Here is a 21,212-nt window from a genome sequence, read left to right as displayed (position 1 = left end):
GTATGCAGGGAGGAAATGGATATTTGGCTTTTTATTACATTAGTTCCCAAAGTTAATGACATTTTGTTAGTTGGCTAATTAACTTTGGGGACTTTCATAGAATTTTAATTGGTTGGTTTATTACTTTGAGTGTCCAAATGTTTAAACCACCAAATATTGTTTACAAAATGGGTAATTTTGTGTATATTTTCATTGAAAATATCCATTAATTTATCGGCCATTGTCTTATGCCTCTAATTCCCTGGTTATTTATGTAGCAAGTGGGTTCGTGGGTGGTGCATTAAGTGTGTGTGTGTGTTATACTACAATAGTGTGTGTGTGCGTGTGTTTGGCAAGATAGGTAAGGTATGTGTGTGTGTGCGTGTGTGTGTGTGTGTGTGTGTGACAAATTACAATAACTTTTCATTGGAACAAAAAAATAATGTTTGTTTTTATGGAAAAACTTTAATAAAATGATTGAATTTTTTGCTAAAGTATATAGCAAATATAATACATTTTTACTTTTTAAACAATTTAATTCTTAAATATCATTCTTTCTATAGATTTAAACACTTTTTCTATTGTCTTTATACCAGCTCAAGCATACCGAAATTCGGTCAATAATTTTATAAAATAAACCAAACTTTTTCATTACATTTTAAAGAAAGTTTGAAGACAAATATTATTAGAGATGTATTATAAAAATGTTTCCTAAGTATTGTTTTTTTTGTTTTTATCTGTGAGCGAAGAAATAGCTTATTATTTCATAATTTAATTCTTGCACAGATTTTAACATTATTTTCATGTGGAAATACTCTTTGCATTTTAAACTGATTTTTTTCTAACTTAGTTGAACTTTTAAGGCATTATACTTTGAAAATTACTTTAAAAATACGAGAAGGTAAACGAAAATGCATTTTGAAAAATTAAATTCGCGATCACTTTAATATCATTTTTGTTAGCCCAGTCCTTCATTTTATATTGGCGGAAAGCTGTCTATAACAATGATGCAATGAATAACTATTATATTATTCATGTGGGGCAATCACCTAACCCAATATATCCTAACCTAACCTAAAATAAAATATAAAAAGCCATTTCAAAAATACAATGAATCGAACTACAGAGACTTTCCCTTTTTTTTCGATGTTTTCACAATCTTCCCTTTGAATAATAAGACAATAGGTTCCAGCCATTCACCAGATCTTAGTTCACAGAAAGAAGACAATAAGTATAGGAATTGTAACAATTAATTTTCTAGCATTCCTGTATTTAATAATAGAGGTTGCACCCATAGCATTTAAGTGACTACATTCAAAGGTTTAGAGAAAAAAACATCACAATTTAATTTGATTTTAATTTAAAACCATCTTGGTGAAACATAAGTGAAGCTTCCCTAAAGTGGTAGGCAAATTTGAGCGAGTAGCATTTTTTTCTATGGGTTATTTCTCTTGGCAGGGTAGTGGTAACCTTCAAAAAAAATAGTTTTAAACCTTCCTGGACCTGTGCGAAACTTCACTGTAGAGGAGAACCATATTAGTTCGTTAGGTAGCAAGATCCTCTGGTATAACACATTGACATACAGACAGACATATATCCTGTTACTTTAAATAAGAAAGTATGTTAAACCTGAGGGATCTGTAGCATTAACATCTGCTCCATATTGTAAGAAGAGCTTGATTAATTCCTTTGTATTATCTACTTCAGTTTCACAAATTACACTTGTCAGGTTCAAATCTTCAAAAACTAAAAAATTATTAAAAATGAAAATCGCAGTAGATGATTTGGGTATTGTCCCTTTCGTGACAATGCCTCTTAAGGGGCGTTTCTTTGTATTTCTCAATTGCTTTTGAGAGGTACTGTACCTGATGACTTGTTAATGTTAATGTCGTGTGGGTGAGTTGCACATGGACTGAACAGTCAACTTGTCAACTCAAGGCCAGACTCTTGGTCCTTCACCTCATACCCGTGGTACAGTACATTACAGACAACCAACCCTTTGATTGCACGATCTTTGTCTGGAGATCCTAACTGTGCATGGTAGTGAGTTGCGCCTGTTTGGGGCCAAGGCATTCCCCCTACTCAAACTCTTTGATGTCCTGTGCCGAACAGAGCAGGTAGGTACCATTTTTAACGTCTTTGGTATGACGCGGATTCGAGTTTGCATCCTTCCCATAATTTCCCTTGACACTTTAATTAGGGCTTGTGGGTAATTTACACGTCAACCTTATGGATGGTGAGTTAAGGTTTCGTGATTTTTGTCACGATATTATTGCGACTTTTTAATGCAACCAAGGCACAGGACGTGGCGCTGTTTTGACAACGACACAATGAAGCCTCATTAAATCATAGAGACTTTTCAGTCAACCTAGTATTCAAGGATGACTCCCAGTAGATGAACTAACAAACGCCACTAACACACTAGCCAGCTACTACACAATGCTAGTCCACAGGGACTTTTCAGTCAACCTATGACTGAGCAAAGTTTTTCGATCACTAGTGTACCATGCCAAGGACCACCCATGCATACCTGATTTAGGGCTAAGGCTTCCCCCCTACTCTTACTCCAAATCTCTAACGCCTGAAAGAGCAGCAGAAGGTACTAATTTTTACATCTTTAGTATTGATGCGGTCTGGGGACTCGAACCCGACACCTCCCCAACAGATAAGCGGACGTTAAACCACTGAGCCATATCTGCCTGATGACTTAAAACAAAACAAAAGAGTGAGTGAATATAGTAATTGATTATGGCTTTTTTTATATCATGTTTTATATTTAGCTAACTCATATTGGATGAGCCCCTAAGATTTTTTGTGCGTAAAAGATAGACTTTTTCAAATTGGTGATTATACATAACAGTGAGTTTTTTTATATATCTTTCTCCTGACAGGCACAGGATGCCAGCAAACCTAGCAGGTTAATCCACGTATAAAGATTATTATTGGACCATAATACTAAAATATCCTATATTATACTATTGTTGTTAAATAAAAGGGTAAGGAGTCAAATCCAAAAACTGCTGCCTAAAATACATGTTAATATAAAATCTACATAAAATAAACATTTTCTGAAAATATTTTCCTTCAAAAATAAGAAAATCAGAGCTTTTTTGGATTTTTTAGTAAAAGAGGATGAAGGAAGCAAAATATGACTTTGACTAACTTATAAGTGATCACAGAGAACATGCACAATTTTTTGTCCCTTGCTCTAACCTAGAGTTCTAGAAAAGGTCCTGACTTCTAGGAGATTAATCTAAATACTTTTTATAATTAAGATCTACACAGTGAAAAACTTTCATTAGCAAAAATGGATAAATAATTCAGGCTTGATTTGATTATTGAAACCCTTTAATTGCTCACCTCTTGATGGTCCAGCCTCTATCCAGAACTCCCCCCCCCCCCTCCCCTGATTGTTAAGTGTTAGTCGTCAAGTTTTTTTTTTAGTTGAGAAAATAATGAATAAATTTACCAGACAAACTGTTCTCTTGTATTTTTGCTCCAGGCTCCAGAAACTTGTTAACAAGGTCAGTAGAAACATTTCCATTACATACAGCTTTTCTTATTTCTAAACAATTTTTTTAAAAATTTGTAATTAATAGAAGAAAATATTATGTATGAAAATGTACACTGTACACTTGATTTTTTTCAGCTTAACATAGATTAATACCAACAACGAAATTAATTTGAAAAAAAAATCACGAAACCTATATGTGTTTTCAGCTGTTGCTAACAAATCAATATGTTTTAAATGGACGTACTGACATTCTGATAATGATTATATAGTTGCTATGCTTTTAAAATCATACCTAACTACTACAGGAATCACCATGCAAAGTTTGAGATAAATTTTAACATACCTTAATTAACAAAACAAAAAATTCAGTTCTGGACGGATGGACGGACTGACATACTGACTCAAATTATAGAAAAGGTTTGCTTTTAAAAAGAACGCATGTACATTTGAATGAAATTCATAATTGCCAATTCATTTGACTTTTGAGTTGGTTAATTCTACGTTGATTGGAAATAATGTTATAAGCTTAAAGAGCGTTGTAAGCTGGGAGGAAGGGGACATTAACCCTTAACGGTTGGGGGGGGGGGCGTTGAACGCCCCCCCATCCGGTTTTTTCTATCTCATTTTCTGTGTGTGAAAGATGAAGAGCCCAAACTGCTTGACTTTTTAAGTATGGGTATGACACATAACTGAGAGTTGGAATTTTTTGAATATCTCCATCCTGGCGGGCACAGGATGCCAGCAAACCTGGCAGGGTCATCCAGGTAAAGAGCAAAAATATGTTTTTGACTAAAACAAAGCATGTTATCATACCAAAATACTAAAAAATCCTCTAGTAGTACATCCTTATATGAAATACAGGTGTTCAAGTCACTTTCAGGTTCCAGGTATGATCCTGCAGGTCCTGATCCTCCAGGTCTCCAGAAATCTTTATAAGGCTCCTGTGGCCGCAATTTTTGACTTAGAGACTTCAAATTTTAAACTTAAGCTTTTCTTACATGTCTACATAACGTATTAAAATTTCATGAAGATCCGCCGCCGTTTTCCCGCCGACTGCTGACTGCGGCGGCTGGCAGCTGCCAAGTACAGCTGCGGCCGCTGAAATTTATATTTTGATATTTCTAATGTAAAATTTACATAAAGATAAACATTTTCTGGAAAAAAATTTTCTTCTAGCTTCAAAAATAAGAAAATTACAGCCGTTTGAAATTTTTAAGTAAAAAAGGACCTAAAAACAAAGGTTGTTAAATAAAAGGGTGAAGGAAGCGAAAATTGACTTAGACTTATAAAAGGTCGGAAATTCATTATCAAACAGGGGACTTGCACAAAAAAATTTAGCCCTCTAGCTCTAATAGGAACTGAGATAATAAGGGGGGGCGTTGAACGCCCCCCCCCCCCCCCCCCCCCGACTGATTAAGGTGCGGCAAGGGGCCCGACTGTAAAGGGTTAAATTAATTTAAAAAAAAACAAAACATTCCATTCTGGACGGATGGACAGACTAATGGACCGACCCTCTTGGCATGGCTTATAAAAATAACATTTCTTATAGAAATTTCTATTTACAGCTTTGGTTGTATAAAATTGCTTACCCGGATCCACATTATTATATCTGCTACCATTTTCTAATCCGTTATCATCTTCTTCAATGTCTAAACAAAAGATGTAACCAAAGTTTATCAGAATTTTTTATTCTGTCAATTATGGTTGGGCAGGATACTTTTTGGCCGGATATCCGGCTTATTTCTTATGCCGGATATCCAGCATCCTGCTGGATATCTGGCAAACGACAGATATCCAGCAAATTACCGGATATCCTGCCATATAACCGGATATCCGACATTCAAAATCCGGTATCTGGATAGTTTCAGTATCGGGAATTTGGCCGGATATCCAGCCCAACCCTTCTGGCATTTTTCCCTGCAAATATTTTTCATATCTTTAAATATATTTCCATTATGGCTTATAATATTTGTTGGATTAGAAATCTTGTATAGTATTGTATTACAGACAATTTTCTATGAACATCAAAATAAAAAGACCATAAAATAAATACCAGTTTTTATAGACCGGGCCTTTGGCCCCTCTGGGCTAACAAAATTGGTTTCAATCTTCTATTTTTTTCATTTAAATACCTAAGGAAAGCTGTCTACATTACGGTGCAATAAAGAACTATTTTAGGATGATTTAGGTCAGGATTTGGGAGGAGGGGGAGGGGGAGGGGTGAGATTCTTTAGTACAGACAAAGATCCTGTTACCTTTTTATACAGATTACATTTTGGGCTTATCTAAATGGGGTGTTTTGTTTTTAGGTCAGGTTTTATTAGAGGCAGGACAGCCAGGAGGGTTAGTTTTTAGATTTGAGCCCTGCAGGGTTAAAGCCATTCACATGGGTTAGGCAAAAAAGAAAACAATTCATTTTATAAATAGGGGTTGGGGTAAGAATAATTCGAGAGAAAGCACAGTAAAACATGGATCTAAAGGGATACGACAATGGGCTAATAATCAACCTTATTAGACAATTACTCAAAGCCCAAAAATAATGGACTTAAAAGTGTATTAAACTGTATATAAGACATTTGCGGATATATTGATACCATTAGTTTGACTATTAGATAAAAAAAAGTATGTTTTTTTAATATTTTTCTCTTGCTACAAATCAAATTTCAAATTTGAGTCACCAAAAATGCTTAACTAATTTTTGCTCTAGAAGAATCATTTTTTGGAGTTAGAAAATGCTTAATACCTCATTTTAATCGCCTGACATTGCTTTATAATATACAGGTAATGACTTGGTTGTTTATAGAACAGCTGACTAAAAAACCGAGGTTTTGTGATAATCCCACTTTTGTTGTTGCTCCATAAATGATATTTTTTTTCTTAATTTTTTTGGCTGTAAAGAAGCTTTATATATTCATATAACATCCACCTAAATATGACTTTTGATATATTATTTATATCATCACCAGAAGGAATTGAATTTTGGAAAAAAATATCAATTTATATTTTACACTGTTATGCATTGTTCTTGTTCTTGTTTATAAAAAATATTTATATTATTGAAAAGAGAATTATTTAACGCTTCTATAGGTATGTTTATCATTTTTCTAGGCTAAATATAACTATAATTACACCATTTTAAAGTTAAACATCATAACATATAAACTCACTTATTGAATCGGTCTGTATTATTAAGCTGCCAATCCTTAAAACAGCTACATTTCATTATTCTATTATATAAAGTAGTAAGCTTTTTTGTCTGTAGCTTAAGATTTTGATAACTAATGTACCTATTGACTTCTCTGTTTTATGGAAGCTTCTTATAGGTCCTGGATAGTTTTAGAATTTTGAAAAAAAATATCAATTTATATTTTACACTGCTATGCATTGTTCTTGTTCTTGTTTCTAAAAGATATTTTTATAATTAAAAAGAGAATTATTTAACGCTTCTATAGGTATGTTTATCATTTTTCTAGTCTAAATATAACTATAATTTCAGCATTTTTTAAACATCATCATATTCAAGTTATTGTAATTTTTTAAAAAAAATATCAATATCAAGAACTATTGGAACAATTTTTACCATGCAAAACAAGGTGTTAGAAAGAGTAGGATCCCTCACAATATCTATATGTCTGTCTATAATGCATTACACATGTAATGCTAATAGAGATCATAGACATACAAGCTTTTTTTTTGGGGGGGGGGGGGGGGTAAAATTTTTGCAAGGGGGGGGGGGGGTAATTCGGTTTGGGGGGGGGGGGTAAAATGGCGCGCGAAGCATGTTGCAAATTTCCCCCCCCCCAAAAAAAAATTTTTCCCTGGGGGTAAAATTTGCTTTTGGGGGGTAATTCCCCCTCCAGAAATCTGTTGGCAGGAGAAATTTTGTTTACCCCACCCAAAATTTACCCTTGGGGTAAAATTTTTGAGGGGGAGAAATTTAAATTTAATTAAATAATTAGTAAATGTGCGAAGCGCGCAAAAAATTTTTTATTTTGGGGAAGGTATTTACCCCCCCTAAATTGTTTGGGGGGGGGGGGGTAAATACCCCGCTTAAATGGTTGGGGGTACGGGTAAATATTAAATGAGGGGGGGGGGTAAATGAAAAATTCGTTTGGGGGTAATCGCCACTTTACCCTCCCCCCTTGGACATCTATGATAGAGTGGATGCTATAAGAGTGCTCTTATAATGTGAACTTCTTATAACTGAATGGGCTTCCAGAGACCATAAAGTTGGCCTAGTCACTACAAGGGAGAGTGCAGAGATATCCAGGGGGGGGGGGTTCCTGTAAAAGTGTAATTTTTTGGGGGGATAGGGGTAATCACCCCCATTAATATATTATGGGTGGTATAAACCCTGCCTCTTTAAATTTTTTGAATAGGAGTAAAGAAAATCAGGAAAACTTAACAATCTAGGAATCAAACTAGCACCCCAACCAATAATCGGTTCCATGCCAAATGTAGGAGTCCCAAACGTCCCAAAACATTGGAGTGGACAAACGCATGAGTCCCCAACTATAGTGGAACAAATGTAGGAGTGGGACAAACATTGGAGTTCACATTATAAGAGCACTCTTATAGCATCCACTCTATCATAGACGTCCAAGGGGGGAGGGTAAAGTTGCAATTACCCCCAAATGAATTTTTCATTTACCCCCCCCCCCTCATTTAATATTTACCTGTACCCCCAACCATTTAAGAGGGGGTATTTACCCCCCCCCCAAACAATTTGGGGGGGTAAATACCTCCCCTAAAATTAAAAAATTTTTGCGCGCTTCGCGCATTTACTACTTATTTAATTAAATTTAAATTTCTCCCCCTCAAAAATTTTACCCCAAGGGTAAATTTTGGGTGGGGTAAACAAAATTTCTCCTGCCAACAGATTTCTGGAGGGGGAATTAACCCCCAAAAGCAAATTTTACCCCCAGGGTAAAAATTTTTTTTGGGGGGGGAAATTTGCAACATGCTTCGCGCGCCATTTTACCCCCCCCCAAACCGAATTACCCCCCCCTTGCAAAAATTTTACCCCCCCCCCAAAAAAAAGCTTGTATGTCTATGATCTCTATTAGCATTACATGTGTAATGCATTATAGACAGACATATAGATATTGTGAGGGATCCTACACTTTCTAACACCTTGTTTTGCATGGTAAAAATTGTTCCAATAGTTCTTGATATTGATATTTTTTAAAAAAATTACAATAACTTGAATATGATGATGTTTAAAAAATGCTGAAATTATAGTTATATTTAGACTAGAAAAATGATAAACATACCTATAGAAGCGTTAAATAATTCTCTTTTTAATTATAAAAATATCTTTTAGAAACAAGAACAAGAACAATGCATAGCAGTGTAAAATATAAATTGATATTTTTTTTCAATATTCTAAAACTATCCGGGACCTATAAGAAGCTTCCATAAAACAGAGAAGTCAATAGGTACATTAGTTATCAAAATCTTAAGCTACAGACAAAAAAGCTTACTACTTTATATAATAGAATAATGAAATGCAGCTGTTTTAAGGATTGGCAGCTTAATAATACAGACCGATTCAATAAGTGAGTTTATATGTTATGATGTTTAACTTTAAAATGGTGTAATTATAGTTATATTTAGCCTAGAAAAATGATAAACATACCTATAGAAGCGTTAAATAATTCTCTTTTCAATAATATAAATATTTTTTAGAAACAAGAACAAGAACAATGCATAACAGTGTAAAATATAAATTGATATTTTTTTCCAAAATTCAATTCTTTCTTGTGATGTTATAAATAATATATCAAAAGTCAAATTTAGGTGGATGTTATATGAATATATAAAGCTTCTTTACAGCCAAAAAAATTAAGAAAAAAAATATCATTTATGGAGCAACAACAAAAGTGGGATTATCACAAAACCTCGTTTTTTTAGTCAGCTGTTCTATAAACAACCAAGTCATTACCTGTATATTATAAAGCAATGTCAGGCGATTAAAATGAGGTATTAAGCACTTTCTAACTCCAAAAAATGATTCTTCTAGAGCAAAAATTAGTTAAGCATTTTTGGTGACTCAAATTTGAAATTTGATTTGTAGCAAGAGAAAAATATTAAAAAAACATACTTTTTTTTATCTAATAGGCAAATTAATGGTATCAATATATCCGCAAATGTCTTATATACAGTTTAATACACTTTTAAGTCCATTATTTTTGGGCTTTGAGTAATTGTCTAATAAGGTTGATTTCTAGCCAATGGCAGATAAATTGATGTACATTGCCAATGATGATACACAAAGTTATACCCGTCTGTTAATTACAATTAGTATTAGAAACGTTTGGACACTCAACTAAATGAACCAAAAAATCAAAATTCAATAAGTTCCAAAGGTTGTTAAGTCAACAAATAAGAAAATGTTATTATAAAACTTTGGGGACTAGTATAATAAACAGCGCGATTTCCCCTCCATCCCTGACAATAAAATCTCACCTATAGCTTTGGATAAGCATCCTCCAACATATAGCAGCAAACAAACCTAAAATATTTTTAAACTAACATTTAAAGAGTTATGGCCAAATCCTTATAATACAGTAACAGGATGTGTGTTTGTCTGTTTACAAAGGAATTAATCAAGCTCTTCTTACAGTATGGAGCAGATGTTAATGCTACAGATCCCAGAGGTTTTACATACTTTCTTATTTAAAGTAACAGGATATATGTCTGTCTGTATGTCTATGTGTTATACCAAAGGATCTCGCTAACCGCTGAAAAGGGTAGCTTCTCATAGGTCCCGGGAAGGAAATTAACTATTTTTAGGGAAGGTACCTCCACCCTCCTAAGAGAAATCGCCCACCGAAAAAAATTTCCCCCCTCCCCAAACTAAAATAAGAAATGGAAGGCACATAAATTAAAGTTTTTAATAAAATCTATTTCTCTTGAAAGGCTCTTACTATTTAAATCTTTTCTGGCATAACCGAAAGACAAACAGACCTGGTAAATTATATACTAGCTGCTTTTTGGAGTAGTTAATATTAGCAAAAAAATTCGGGTATAGTCCTTTTCACGACATCCCTCCATAAGGAGCGATTATTTTAATTGATCGCCTCTTATGACATGGGGCGATGTAATGGCTCCTTGAAAGGGGCGATTTAATAGCCCCTTATAACAAGAGGCGATGTTATGACTCCTTGAAAGGAGCGATTTAATAGCCCCTTGCCCTAAGAGGCGATTAAATGATCCTTTATCGCTCCTTTATCGCCCCTTCTAAAGAGGAGATGATATGTCCTCTTATCCCAAGGAGCTATTTAATTAAATATCGCCTCTTCATGGCCCCTTCACTATTATATATATCTTAGTCCCTTGATGGCCCCTACATCGCTCCTACATCGCCCCTTCATCGCTCCTCCATCGCTCCTTCTCCAAATTTATATTACATTGTACTTTGATGGCCCCTACATCGCCCCTCCATTGCTCTTACATCGCCCCTTCATCGCTCCTTCTCCAAATTTATATTACATTGCAACTTGATGGCCCCTACATCGCTCCTAAATCGCCCCTACATTACTCCTACATCGCTTCTCCATCGCCCCTTCATTGCTCCTTCTCCAAATTTATATTACATTGCAACTTGATGGCCCCTACATCGCTCCTTCATCGCTCCTACATCGCCCCTTCATCGCTCCTTCTCTAAATTTATATTACATTGCAACTTAATGGCCACTACACCGCTCCTACATCGCTCCTCCATAACCCCTTCATTGCTCCTTCTCCAAATTTATATTACATTGCAACTTGATGGCTCCTACATCGCTCCTACATTGCTCCTCCATCGCCCCTTCATCGCTCCTTCTCCAAATTTATATTACATTGCAACTTGATGGCACCTATATTGCTCCTACATTGCCCCTACATCGCCCCTTCATCGCTCCATCTCCAAATTTATATTACATTGCAACTTGATGGCCCCTACATCGCCCCTACATCGCTCCTACACCGCCCCTTCATCGCTCCTTCTCCAAATTTATATTAAATTGCAACTTGATGGCCCCTACATCGCTCCTACATCGCCCCTACATTGCCCCTTCATCACTCCTTCTCCAAATTTATATTACATTGCAACTTGATGGCCCCTACATCGCCCCTACATCGCCCCTACATCGCTCCTACATCGCTCCTCCATCGCCCCTTCATCGCTCCTTCTCCAAATTTATATTACATTGCAACTTGATGGCCCCTACATCGCTCCTTCATCGCTCCTACATCGCCCATTCATCGCTCCTTCTCTAAATTTATATTACATTGCAACTTAATGGCCACTACACCGCTCCTACATTGCTCCTACATCGCTCCTCCATCACCCCTTCACCACTTCTTCTCCAAATTTATATTACATTGCAACTTGATGGCTCCTACATCGCTCCTCCATCGCCCCTTCATTGCTCCTTCTCCAAATTTATATTACATTGCAACTTGATGGCCCCTACATCGCTCCTACATCGCCCCTACATCGCTCCTTCATCGCTCCTTCTCCAAATTTATATTACATTGCAACTTGATGGCCCCTACATCGCCCCTACATCGCTCCTACATCGCTCCTACATCACCCCTTCATCGCTCCTTCTCCAAATTTATATTAAATTGCAACTTGATGGCCCCTACATCGCTTCTACATCGCCCCTACATCGCTCCTTCATCGCTCCTTCTCCAAACTTATATTACATTGCAACTTGATGGCCCCTACATTGCTCCTACATCGCTCCTCCATCACTCCTTCATCGCTCCTACACCCCCCTTTCATCGCTCCTTCTCCAAATTTATATTACATTGCAACTTGATGGCCCCTACATCGCCCCTACATCGCTCCTACATCGCTCCTACATCACCCCTTCATCGCTCCTTCTCCAAATTTATATTAAATTGCAACTTGATGGCCCCTACATCGCTTCTACATCACCCCTACATCGCTCCTTCATCGCTCCTTCTCCAAACTTATATTACATTGCAACTTGATGGCCCCTACATTGCTCCTACATTGCTCCTACATCGCTCCTACATCGCTCCTACATCGCCCCTTCATCGCCCTTTCATCGCCCTTTCATCGCTCCTTCTCTAAATTTATATTACATTGCAACTTGATGGCCCCTACATCGCTCCTACATCGCCCCTTCATCGCTCCTTCCCCAAATTTATATTACATTGTACTTTGATGGCCCCTAGTTCGCCACTCCATCGCCCATACATCGCCCCTCTATCACCCCTCCCATAATTTATATTACATTAAATAAAATCAAAACAAGGATGACAACATCCATAAGTAGCGAAGCACAAAAATCATAGATGGGAATACGTACAAGTAGATTTAAAGGGTATTTATTAAAATCAAGAATAGATTTATTGGATACACGAAACCTTGTTTTATTTTGTATGATGACAATGGTCAAAGTAAAATACAAATAAAGATGCACATAACAATGGGAAAAATTATTTTGATCCTGATATCCCAAAAAAGTTAAATAAAAAAACAAAGATATGAGGAAATATGTAAAACATATAAAAATAGCCAAAAACCTGATAAAAGGCAATCTGGCCGCTTTGGTTGTTTTCTTAAAACGACAGAAAATTAAATTTTTATATCCTTAATTTGAAAAATTTGGAAAATCGGACCATATACACTGAAGATATGGAGAAAAATATAAAAATAGCCTAAAACCAGCTAAAAAGGCAGTCTGGCCGTCATTGTTGTTTTCTTTAAAAGACGGGAAATTTAATTTTGATATCAATAATTGAAAAAATTTTGAAAATCGGACCATAAACACTGAAAATATGGAGAAAAATATGAAAAATAGCCTAAAACCTGCTAAAAAGGCAGTCTGGCCTTCATCGTTGTTTTCTTTAAACGACGGGAAATTTAATTTTGATATCTATAACTAAAAAATTTTGAAAATCGGACCATAAACACTGAAGATATGGAGAAAAATGTGAAAAATATAAAAATAGCCTAAAACCTGCTAAAAAGCGGGGCCGACCGCCAATGATGTTTTATAGTCAATTGTGCTCCTTAATAATGGGAATGTTGTCAAAAAATTTCAGCATTCTATCTTTTATAGGAGCTGAGTAAATCCCATTTCCCCCATAGCGTTACGGACTGACTGACAGACGGACGGACGGACGGACATAGTGAATTATAGAGTAGCTTTGCTACTAATAAGATTGAAATGAAATTGAATTTGGTAGCTTTTTGTTAGGCATAATTAGGGAAATTTTATCAGGGATCCTAAAGGATAAGACAAACATAATGAATTAACAAAATTACCGTTTCTGTAGATTGAAATTATTAGTTAATACATTTGTTAGCTTTTAAAGAACTTACCAATCAAAATTTAGTAAAAGTGCCAAAAGTTTTTAATCCTACGAATAAATAAACAATTTAAAACTTGTGGTACTTGTGTAATTACCTCTCCCTCTCTTAACTTTGTCAATTCATTATCATGATGTTTATAACGATTATAGAGTTGCTACGCTTTCTAAATCGTACCTTGCTAATAAAGGAATCACCATGCAAAGTTTGAAATCGATAGGACAATTCCAACATGCCTAAATTAACAAAAAAGAGCTAACCGTTACGGACGTACGGACTGACCCTAATCATAGAAAAGCTTTGCTTTAAAAAAGTAAAAAAATATATTTTTGGGGGAGATATTCTTCTTGTGGTGAATTTTCTGGGAGGGTGGAGGTAACTTTATATAATAGAATACATAAAAGGAAAAATAAGCAAAATAACAAGGATAACAACATCATAAAAGCGAAGCTCTAAAATCAGAAGGAAGTCTAAACGATATTGTACATAGAAACATTGTTGTCCGAAGAAACATTACTCCAAAAATCAGATTAATAGGATAGTCATATCATAAAAAAAATTTCTAAAAGAACATACTTTCTAGTAATGAATATAGTTTTGCAACGCAAAATTGTACCTAACTGTTATAGAAATCATCATGCAAAGTTTGAAATTGATAGGATAAATCTAACATGTCTGAATTAATAAAAATGTCTAACCTTTATGGACGTATGGACAAAGCAATCCTTATTATAGAAAAGCTTCTCTTTCAAAAAGAATATTATAATGAAAAGATTAAAATAAATAAATATAAAACAAACTAATATAATGAAATTTGTTAGTTAAATAGAATATTGAACAAGGATCACATAATGGACAGACGGACAAAGTAAGTTATTGAGCAGATGTTAAGAGAATATGCAATAACTCAAAGATTATCACGAAACCTAAATCTTTTGAAGCATAACCGACAGACAGACAAAATAATGTGCAGACTAAATGTCATAGGAATATTTACTAAACAAGGATGACAACATCAATAAGTAGCAAAGCTCAAAAATTATTTAACGACATCTAAAATAAATGATCTATAAAGTATGTCATATATATAGAATATTGACTTAATTAATCCCTAAAAATTTCAACTGTAAATTTATTCATTCCCTAAAAATTTCAGCCGACTATCTTGAATAAGATTAACAAAAAATCATGAAAAATCTAGGAATCGATCTAGCACCCCAATTAATATACAAATCTTAACCCTAACAGATTGGGCCCCAATTCCCACCTTAATAGATCGGGGGGGGGGGGGGGTGTCATTTTGACCCCCCCTCTATCTCGGCTCCTGTTACAGTTAGAAACATAAATTTTTTTTCTGGTGGTTCATGTGTATTTTTAGAGAAAATTACTTTTTTTTAGTCATAGCAGTCAGACTGCTCCTTATCCGCTTTTTAGCGGCCAGCCGCTAAATATTAAAACAGCTGTAGAGCGGCCAATTTTGCAGCTATGATGACCAAATTTTAGGACGAACTTTTATTTTTCATAACTTTTTCTGATCATCGCCGAAAAACGGCAAATAACGGAAACCGCCATTTTCGGCGGTTACGGCGGTAAAACGGCGGTTGGCGGCGCCAATTACTATTTTTATCTGTTTATTGTTGCTCAAGGATTTACCAAAAAAATTTATAGGTCTCTAGCTGTAATAGAAGCCACGATATTCATGATATATGTCTGTAGTAAAAGCCGGACAAAAATCTGTCATAAAGTCGGTCAGGGAGCGGTCAAATGGTCATGGATATCTAAGAATTCACCAAAAAAAATTTAAGTTTCAATATGACCCCCCCCCCGATCTGTAAGGGATAATGAAAATTATTGAAAATATGTAAAATGTAAATTTATTTAATCCTTTTAAAAAAACGAGAAAATTATAAAAACGTAAGAACACAGTAATAGTGTCTGACTGATTATGACGTAACAAAAAATTAGCCAATGAGAGGCCGTTATTGACCAATGGTAAAATTTATAGTGGCCTCTCATTGGCTAATTTTTTTTGTTACGTCATTATGAGTCAGACACTATTACTGTGTTCAAAACATTAAAATATAAGGATGGACAAAACAATGTACAGAATATATAGGCATATGTTATAGGAATCTGAACTAAAAATTTCAGCTGTCTATCTTTTATAGGAGCTGAGAAAATCACTTCCCCCAATTCATTAATAACGAAGAGATGGAGGGACGGACATTTGGAATTATAGAGTAGCTTCGCTACTAAAAACATTAAAAATAGCAGAGAAAATCACTTGCTTAACTTAATGATAAGAGCTACCTGTTTATTATGAAAGGACTAAACCTAATTGTAGATAAGTTTAGCTTTTAACAACAACAATATTTTTATCTGAAGCTTAAGATTTTATAAACAACTGAACTGATTGAATTCTCCTTTTAAGAGAAGCACCACATAGGTTCTGGGATGGTTGTAAACTATCTTATTTTTAGATTTAAGCCCCTAGATGTTATAGGCAGTTTTTCTGTCTCCTTATTACTCTAAAAGGGGCGCACCCACAAGTAAATAATAACAAGGATGACACATCCATGAAATCAAAGCTCTGAAACAGTATGACAGACGAACATTAACTCCTATAGAGTGTCAGAACTGAATTTACACAATAAAAATAGTATAGTTTTGACAAAATTATACGTATATTTGTTGCAAAACTTCTTAATTGCTTCGCTTGAAATCTTGTACCTTAATAAAAGCGAAGCTTTTCTATAATTAGGATCTGTCCGTCCGTACGTCCGTACGTCCGTCCGTAACGGATAGCTTTTTTCGTTAATTTAGACATGTTAGAATTGTCCTATCGATTTCAAATTTTGCATGGTGATTCCTTTAGTAGTTAGGTACAATTTAGAAAGCGTAGCAACTCTATAATCACTACTAAAATGTCCGTACGTCCATTTTAAACATGTTGATTTTTTTACTTTTTTAAATTGCTTTTTTCGTTAATTTAGGCATGTTAAAATTGTCCTATCGATTTCAAATTTTGCATGGTGATTACTCTAACAGTTAGGTACGAGTTAGAAAGCGTAGCAACTCTATAATCATTACCAGAATGTCCGTACGTCCATTTTAAACATGTTGATTTTTTTTTACATTTTTAACAACAAATTTGTATGTGACCTAATTATCCAAATGGTCTGATTTTTGGTATACTGATTCCTAGGACAACAAAGTACAACATTATAAGCGAAGCAACTCTATAATCAAGTCCTAAAAATGTAAGTATGTCCATAATCATTATCCTGTATCAAGCAGTTTTTCAACAAATTTACTTACAATTTTGCTTTGACTCTTATACATTCGCATTCTGATTATTCAGTTCTGACATTATACAAGTTTTAATGTCCGTTTGTCCTACCCTTTCAGAGCTTCGCTTTTATGGATGTTGTCATCCTTGTTGTGATAGAAACCAGTACTCCAAAATCAGATCAATCGGATGATTATTTCAAATAAAAAATTGTTGATAAAAAAAAAGTTAAAATCAACATGTTTAAAATGGACGTACGAACATTCTGGTAACGATTATAGAGTTGCTACGCTTTCTAAATCGTACCTAATCACTGCAGGAATCATCATGAAAAGTTTGAAATCGATAGTACAATTCTAACTTGCCTAAATTAACGAAAAAAGCTATCCGTTACATACGGACGGATGTTTAAACTGACCCTAATTATAGAATAGCTTCGTTTTTAAAATGATAAAAAAAATAATATATAATAAAATATAAAAAAAAGAATCCTTTTATTTAGAGTAGGTTTTTTTAGTTTGTAGTAAAAGATCTCGTTTGCCGCTGAACCGATATGATTCTCTGTATGTATGTTTGTCTGTCTGTCTGTCTATACCGAGGAATCTTGCTAACGACTTAATTAATATGGTTCTTTTTTACAGTTAAGCTTTCTATAGGTCCTGAGATGGTTTAAGCTATTTCATTTTTATTCCTTATATTAAAGTGACAGGATCTTTGTCTGTATGTATGTCTGTCTGTACCTAAGAATCTTGCTGACTACTGAACCGATATGGTTCTCCTTTACAGGGTAGCTTCTCATAGTTCCTAGAAAGGTTTACAACTATTTTATTTCTATTCCTTTTATTAAACATGATCTTTGTCTGTATGTATTTAAGGATCTCACTAACCGCCTAACTGATATGGTTCTCCTTTACAGGGTAGCTTCTCATAGGCCCTGGGAAGGTTTATAACTATTTTATTTTTATTCCTCATAATAAAGTAAAATTATCTTTGTCTGTATGTGTGTCTGTTTGTAATGAAGGATCTCGCTAACCTCTGAACCGATATGGTTCTTCTTTTACAGGGTAGCTTCTCATAAGTCCTTGGCAAGTTTATAATTATTTTATTTTTATTCCTCATAATAAAGTAAAATTATCTTTGTCTGTAAGTATGTTTGTTTGCTTTGAAGGATCTCACTAACCGCTGAACCGATATGGTTCTTCTTTACAGGGTAGCTTCTCATGGGTCCAGGGCAGGTTTTTTTTATTTTTATTCCTTATAATAAAGTAATATGATCTTTGTCTTTATGTATGTCTGTTTGTATTGAAGGATCTCGCTTACAACTGAACCGATAAGTTTCTCCTTTACATTGAAGCTTCCCATAGGTCCTGGGAAGGTTTATAATTATTTTGGGGCAGGATACCACCCCCCCCCCCCTCCCACCTGTATGTATGTCTGTCTGTGTGTACCTACGAATCTTGCTAACCGCTGAACCGATATGGTTCTTCTTTACAGGGTAGCTTCTCATAAGTCCTGGGCAGATTTATAACTATTTTATTTATATTTCTTATATTAAACCAACATGATCTTTGTTTGTATGTATGTCTGTTTGTATTGAAAGATCTCACTAACCGCTGAACCGATATGGTTCTCCTTTACAGGGTAGCTTCTTATATGCCCTAGGAAGGTTTATAAATATTTTATTTTTATTCCTCATATAAAAGTAAAATTATCTTTGTCTGTATGTACGTCTGTTTGTAAAGCTTATTCATGACTAAAACAAAGATGATAACATATCTAAGAAGCGAAGCTTTTGGATTAAAAACCAAGAACAGCCATGCAAATAAAGATACTTAAATTTATAGAAATCTTAACAAAATTTTAGCAGTCTCTTTATTAATTATAATTAGGGTCGGTCTGTCCGTCACAGATAGTAAGCTTTTTCCGTGCAATGGTTAGCTCTTTTAATTAATGTAAAAAGGTTAAAACTGTGTTATCAAATTAAGACTTTGCATGATGATCCACAGTGGGATCTTTTGAAAAAAATCGGGACATCCAAAAAATCTAAAATCGACTTTTATCTATCCTAGGACCTAATAATGGCTGTAAGTAGACAGCTAGAAAAGAAATTTTTAAAAAATATTAATTTTTGGCGGGTTTATGCCATTTTTTAAAAAAGTAGTGAAAAATTTCTTTTCAGTTTTAATGATTTTCCAGATTTTTTTACACAATTTTTTCAAGGCAACAAAAAATACATTTATGTTCATCTTATGAAAAAAAAATTTATTGAGGTACTTTTCAGATACCTGTACCAATGTCTAATTAAAGAAAAAATTTAAAAAAATATTTTTTTGGTGGTGTAAAATATTAAGATTTTTAACCCCAAAAAATCAGTTTTCTCCATTTTACCCAAAAACGGACAGGAGGCCCCGGGTTTTGCAATAATAATATTAATATACAACATGTATTGTGTATAAAACAGTTTTTACAACCTGGGGCCTCTTGTCCGTTTTTGAGTAATTGAGCATTTTACATTGCATGGTTTGAACAATTTCGTTCTTGTTAATTTCAAAGGTCAAATTTAGTTAGAGGGGGAAGGAGTCATTTTAGAGCCCAAAGTCATCTCTGCAATATTTTCAAACTTATTAAGGCGGATCTTTCTTGACTTATGCATCATTTGCCTCTGGCGAACCGTTTCGCCGTTATTTGCCGCCGTTGGCGTGATTTTTAACGATTTTTGCCGTTCTCGCGGTTTTAATGGACATTTAAGGGATAAAGGAGTCGTTAAATAAAGATGACCTAAAAATACTTTTATTTTAGCAATTAAATTTGCTAAATTTCATGTGTTCTAAAAAAATTTGTAGTTCTAACTGGTTTTGGTCCAGCAGAAATTCAAATTTGGAGATTAATTATAATATTGCAAAAACACTATATACGCATCAGAGAGAGAGATAGAAATATACGTTTGAGAGAGAATATAATTTAAGTAATTATGCTTATATTCTTATACAAACTTTAAATGAAGATAGCTAGACCTAGAATAAAGGTATCAACACAAAATCAAAAGTGTTTTGAAAATTATGTTATTGTTATTTGAAAACATGCCTTATAAGTGTCCTATTTTACTTATACTGGACCTACCTAAAAATGCCGGGACTCGAAATGGGTGCACCTGACGCTATATTCTTGTTCACAAACATTGTTTGCATTGAAGAAATATTTACATAGACGTTGATTATGTTAAAATATTCCTATCCTAACTAAAGTTATGAAGTTTTATAGATTTTTTAAAAATAGGGTGGCTTTGCTCCTCCAAAACAGCAAGACGTACTTACCAAATGCACATTAGAAGTTAACAGAGGCAAAATTTAAGTTATTTCCGAGTTAAAGCAAAAGAAATTACATCATTTCTTCAAATACAAGCTTATTTATTGAAGTTTACTTTTGTCTACTCTAAATGTCCCGTTTTTTGGCAAAAGATCCCACTGTGGATGATTTAAATAACAATTAGGTACGATTTAGAAATCGTAGCAACTTTATAATCGTTATCAGAAAGTCCGTGCGTCAATTTAAAACAAATTTATGTATGTTATGATTATCTTATTCATATGATTTTTTGAAAACTATTGGAACACAAAGTATATGGTTATCAGCATCTCTATAATCAAGTTCTAAAAAGTATGTTCTTAAACAATATCCTGTTTTTAAGAAGTTTTGAAAAAAATTTCTTTCAATTAAGTTTAGACTTATGCATTAATATTTTACTCATTCATTTCCAACAATCTACAAGTTTTAATGTTAGTTTGTCTCACCATTTCATGTAGGGGCCATCAAGTTGCAATGTTATATAAATTTGAAGAAGGGGCGATGTAGGAGCGATGAAGGAGCGATGGAGGGGCGATTGAGGGGCGATGGAGTGGCGAAGTAGGGGCCATCAAAGTACAATGTAATATAAATTTGGAGAAGGAGCGATGGAGGGGCGATGTAGTAACGATGGAGGGGCGATGAAGGGGCAATGTAGGAGCGATGTAAGGGCCATCAAGTTGCAATGTAATATAAATTTGGAGAAGGAGCAATGAAGGGGCAATGGAGGAGCGATGTAGGGGCCATCAAAG

The 21,212-nt window shown here is 34.5% G+C and overlaps 1 protein-coding gene across 1 annotated transcript in view; it reads right to left on the bottom strand.

Moving 5' to 3' along the window:
• Positions 1-21,212, bottom strand: part of LOC145307420 (uncharacterized) — a 178,204-nt gene that overhangs the window by 154,647 nt on the left and 2,345 nt on the right. Inside the window, exons 2-5 of the mRNA XM_080149854.1 lie at positions 9,962-10,007; positions 5,083-5,142; positions 3,449-3,544; positions 1,609-1,725 (exon numbers count right to left, since the gene is read on the bottom strand). Coding sequence (XP_080005980.1) covers positions 1,609-1,725; positions 3,449-3,544; positions 5,083-5,142; positions 9,962-10,007 — 319 coding nt within the window. The remainder of the gene's footprint in view (positions 1-1,608; positions 1,726-3,448; positions 3,545-5,082; positions 5,143-9,961; positions 10,008-21,212) is intronic.

This window comes from Acartia tonsa, chromosome 15 (genome assembly GCF_053477335.1).
Source record: "Acartia tonsa isolate MP-2025a chromosome 15, ASM5347733v1, whole genome shotgun sequence".
Classification (NCBI taxonomy): domain Eukaryota; kingdom Metazoa; phylum Arthropoda; class Copepoda; order Calanoida; family Acartiidae; genus Acartia; species Acartia tonsa.
This window is presented reverse-complemented; position numbering and strand designations above follow the sequence as displayed.